This window comes from Mytilus edulis, chromosome 8 (assembly GCF_963676685.1).
Source record: "Mytilus edulis chromosome 8, xbMytEdul2.2, whole genome shotgun sequence".
In the NCBI taxonomy this organism is placed as follows: Eukaryota; Metazoa; Mollusca; class Bivalvia; order Mytilida; family Mytilidae; genus Mytilus; species Mytilus edulis.
This window is the reverse complement of record NC_092351.1, coordinates 56,426,612-56,431,385: the sequence shown is the minus strand read 5'-3', so window position 1 is coordinate 56,431,385 and position 4,774 is coordinate 56,426,612. Positions and strand designations below refer to the sequence as shown.

General features: G+C 30.7%; 1 protein-coding gene across 1 annotated transcript; it reads right to left on the bottom strand.

Annotated features, from left to right (window-relative positions):
* Positions 1-3,370, bottom strand: LOC139485925 (putative ankyrin repeat domain-containing protein 19). Its single transcript, XM_071270596.1, has 2 exons — positions 2,604-3,370; positions 1-2,126 (listed from the first exon to the last, which is right to left on the bottom strand). Exons 1-2 carry the CDS (start codon positions 2,965-2,967, stop codon positions 2,089-2,091), a joined length of 402 nt encoding a protein of 133 aa, XP_071126697.1. The 5' UTR covers positions 2,968-3,370; the 3' UTR covers positions 1-2,088.
* Between the last annotated feature and the right edge of the window lie 1,404 nt (positions 3,371-4,774).

The window sequence follows — 4,774 nt, the reverse complement described above, 5'->3', positions numbered from 1 at the left end:
TGGAAATGATTTAATGCTTCAAAATATGGTAGGGTGGAATAACTTGATGATAGTTTAACATTCACATCCCACTATAATGCTACATTATAGTTTCTGCACTTTCCTGTAAAGTTTTTATGTTCGATTTGAGGTAAATGATTGCTTCATAATTCTACAGAAAAAAAAACCATACATGCAGAAATGAAATTCATTGACAAATGATATTGTTTCATCTTAAAATTTACTGGAGTGTTTGTTTTCAACAGTTCATTACATATTGTTTTAAAGTCAATGAAATTAATGCATTTCTATACTAGCACATTGACGATTAACATGATAAAGATCTATTAATTAACATTCTTGCATACAGTAATACAGTTCTTGACAAATAATATAGTATGCATCTTCATAATTTGCTGGACTAAAATAGTTCATGGCATAGAGACATTCTTGAACAAACTAAAGTAGAAATACAATGTATTGCATTACAAGTACAATATCAACGCACTATCTAAGTTGTGTATCCTAACTCGAAATAAGAAAAAAATACTTTCTCCAAAGAATACTTTGTTCAGAAAAATCAATTGTTACTCAGTATTTTAGTATTAGTAATATGTGTTATTAAATAAAGTCTAAATCAATACATTTGAAAACCCAAATGCTGTATACATATTTGATCAAACCGTTTTTAAAGCAGTCGTCAGAAAGAAGAAGGACATGTACCTGGTTCTACAGAGAATATGCTTTTCACACGAGGCTACTCCCTCTCTCGACGACCTTTCTTATGTACATATCAATAAGAAATTGTTCGAACTCATTTAACAGGGATTTTTCAAAAAGAAAACGAACACTGAATGATGAAGCACAAATAAACAAGCTGACATAGAAACAATATGCCAATTCCAACTTGTAAGTAATCATGTCTTCCCAGACTAAAATATCAATCAGTACACATTCAACGGACTTTGTGTAGACGTCATAAACAGTCCAAGAAACGCATGACTTTGTGCAGAACTATGCTATGAGTAAACAGTATCGACAGGATGTAGGATCAACGAGTGCACTTAACTGTACAATGGTATATGAAGCAATATATAATTAGCTATGCTTTAATTTATCAAAAAAAGTATTGTTAGTACCGATAAAGAAAGTGTTTATGTATTTCACTACGGTGTTAAATTAATGACCTGTAAATACTAGTTTAGTTAAAGACCATTGGATCGTATCTAAATGTTAGAATATGATAAACAATATAGGATGTGATAGTCTGTTTTTAATAAGAATTATACACCTACAGCCAAACTTTTTAAGCATAGTTTTGATCTATTGAAGAATTTAATAAAAGTTTGAATTGAGATGTTGTAACGAAATCCCAAAATTTATTATGTAATAACTGTTCATTGAAATAAAAAAAAAGGTACTAAGACGGGCATAGCGAACAAGTTGTGAAATATAAACATCATAATAATAGGCAGAAGGAACATTACCGTCCAAAAAAGAAAAAGAAAATTAACAATAAGTAATGAAAAAGGACAATTATGGCCAACTGTTATAGAGATGTTCAAGTAATTGCCCTCGGGTAATATGTCCACCTCAGCAAAATGCTAATTACCGATTACGTACAGCAAACTAATAACATCATTATAACAGGTAAGTTTTTTTTTATTGATAAATTTGTGTGGCATAATGATGTACAGAGTCGTTACTGTCAATATTTGGAAAATATACCATAAAAAACACGTTATTTTTCCTAAAAAATATTTTGTTAAATATGCTTTATCAAAAAAAATAAGATAGTATTTTGGTACTTTTTTTCTCTCAAAAAGTAAATAACCTCTCGGTGTTGAATGATGTTAGGATTACCTGTAAGTGCATAGCATAAAAGATCATATATAAACTTAATATAAGTTTTTTTTCTGTCGATAACGATTAATTATATATGTTTAATGCAATCAATTCAAAACAAACATTGCCGAATGGTTGCAGTTGATTATAAGATGCGGTTAAAATAAAATAGTGGTATTTGAGCTATTTAAAAAATGTATTTCTGCTGAGAAAATATTATATATTGCAGTATTCCAGTTATTTGTGTACTACACAGTTGGTCACTTATTCACTATTGTTGCCAGCTTTGTTATCGGTTGAATCTGAAGAAAAAAAACCAATTATACTATTTGTATCTTTTTACTTTAATTTGTGATTGAGTCATTAGTTCCGAAGAAAAACTGTTTATACGGCGTAACCTTTAAGTTTAATTAATTTATCAGCAAAATATGTTCTTATGAATTAAAGTCTTTCAATTTCCAAATTTAAATCATGATTGCAGTTAAAAATATATCATTTTAACTCTAAACTAATTATTTCATTACAAAAGTGAACCAGATAATGCATTTGTGATGCCATCTAAATTTATAAAGATAAAACAATACTTAGTTTTTCCAAACAATACTTGGAGTTGTACAAAGCGCGTTTCTTTTAGTATCAAAATGAATAAAGATTTAAAACAAGAGAACATATGAAAACCAAATTGGAAAATTCAAGCAAGCAAAACATTAAATCAAAGAATTTTTCAAAACATTTTCCTTTAAAAATATTAAAAAATTCATCCAACTTAAAATATTTACCGTCATTTCTCAGTTCCTGTTCTTTTTTCTCTAATATGTCGATGATGGTGTCATGGCCATTTTTTTCGGCATACATAAGAGCTGTCCATCCATATATGTCATACTTGGTCTTGTCACAATCATTGTTGATAAGAAAGGTGACAAAACGCTCTCGGTCAGACTCAACAGCATTCCCTGTTCTGGTTGATGCCCTGTGGCTCCGACATGTTTCTATTAGTGGTGTATTGCCGAAATAGTTTATACAGTTGACTCCCGCACCTTTTGAAATGAGATCTGTAGCCAGCTGGAATCGATCTCGCCGTATTGCCTGAAATAAAGCACCAGTTCTGTCATTTTCGTCATCTTTTGTAAATCCAGCTCCCATTTTACTGAACAAGTCGGGGCAAAGGAATCAAAACTTCAGAGAAATGTACCAGGCTTCGATTCTCAGGCAATAATGCATTGTATTTAAGATATATTTCTTATTATACGTATGTGTTTCTTCATTTAAAAGGTCGCTTTTCTCACCTGCTTTGTATATGACGTCACTTGATTTATAAGCTAATATAAAATCTCTAGCAATCGAGGATAAGCCTGTGTTAACCTTTAAAAATGAATGCGATTTTCTTAGGTTTTCTGCGTTGCCATGATTTTTCTCTTTCTTGTAGAATTTAAAACTTGAACATCGATTAATATGATTATCTTCTAATCTTAAATAGCGGTTGCCTATTGTCGTTTTAATTTACCATCCTATCACTTCTTTAGCGTTTAAATTTCTCAATAAATCGTAAAGCTCGTTCAAGATTAGACGTTTGTGCTTTATCAGGGATTATTCCTACACAAAAACCTGTTCAAAACAGAATAGGGCATAAATGACTGAAACCGATATAATATGCGTTTTACAGTCACCGATGCAAATTTAAGAAATAATTGATGCAACCTACATTTATTGTAGTTTTAACATGGGTAGGCATTATATTCGTGATCATTTATTTGCCCGCGCGATGGGTAGGGCTAAAATAATACGAATATTATGCCTACCCATGTTTAAACTACAATAAAGTATAACTTGCTCCAATTATTTCGATTCTGATTAGGAAAATTTAGGTAATTTCTATGTCCGATGTGTATAAGGATAAAACGATTGTGTAGTCTCTTCCATGAACCTCCGTTTTTGGTTGTAAAGAAACAAACAACTGCACTATGATTTTTCAAAGGGAGGAGTTTTTGAACAGCCAGCATGAACGGCTGTCGTATCTAGGTCAAATATGTCAATTTCACACTGCAACACATTACAGTCATAATAAATAAATACGTAACAACATGTTCATCCTTTAAGAGTTTGAAAGTCTTTCAAGTTAATGAAATATATTAAATGTATGCCAATTTGATAAAATTCATTATTCCGCAGTAGTCAATATACGCATATGCAAAAACAAATTATTGGATTTAGAGCATGGGTTTATTCATGAAGCGAAAAAAAATCACGTCATATTAGAATGGTTGATTGATACGTTATGTTTCTTACTTTACAAGTCTTTCGGTCCTAGATACAAGACTTCTAAAAAAACGTTAAATCACAAAAATACTGAACTCCAAGAAAAATAAAAAAAGTAAAGTTCCTAATCAAATGGCAAAATCAAAAGCTCATACAAATTAAACGAATGGATAACAACTGTCATAATCCTTATTTGGTAAATGCATTTTCTTATGTAGAAAACGGTGGATTGAACCTGGTTTTATAGCTATCTAAATCACTCGCTTATATGACAGTCGCATAAATTCCATTATCTTGACACCGATGCATGAACAAAACAAACAGACACAATATAATATTTACCGATTATGTCCTATTCCTGTTCGAGACATATGCACTGAACATGGATTTGAGGGTGAATGATGGGGGAGACGCTTACACTATCACATTTATCAATGTACTTCCTTTTGGAATCAATACGATTGCTTCAATATCTGTGTAAGTATAATTTTCGTTTGTTTAAAATACTGTTGCATCAATTTGAATTTCAATAGTTGAAACTAGTTGTTTAAAGAGAAAATGAATTCGCAGAGGAAAAGTTCAAATAAATATTCTCAATTTGACCAGCAGAACAATCGATTGATTATGGTACACCAATATAAATAAAACAAATGATCTAAAATGAATAAACGAATTACAATAATAAAAAATAATA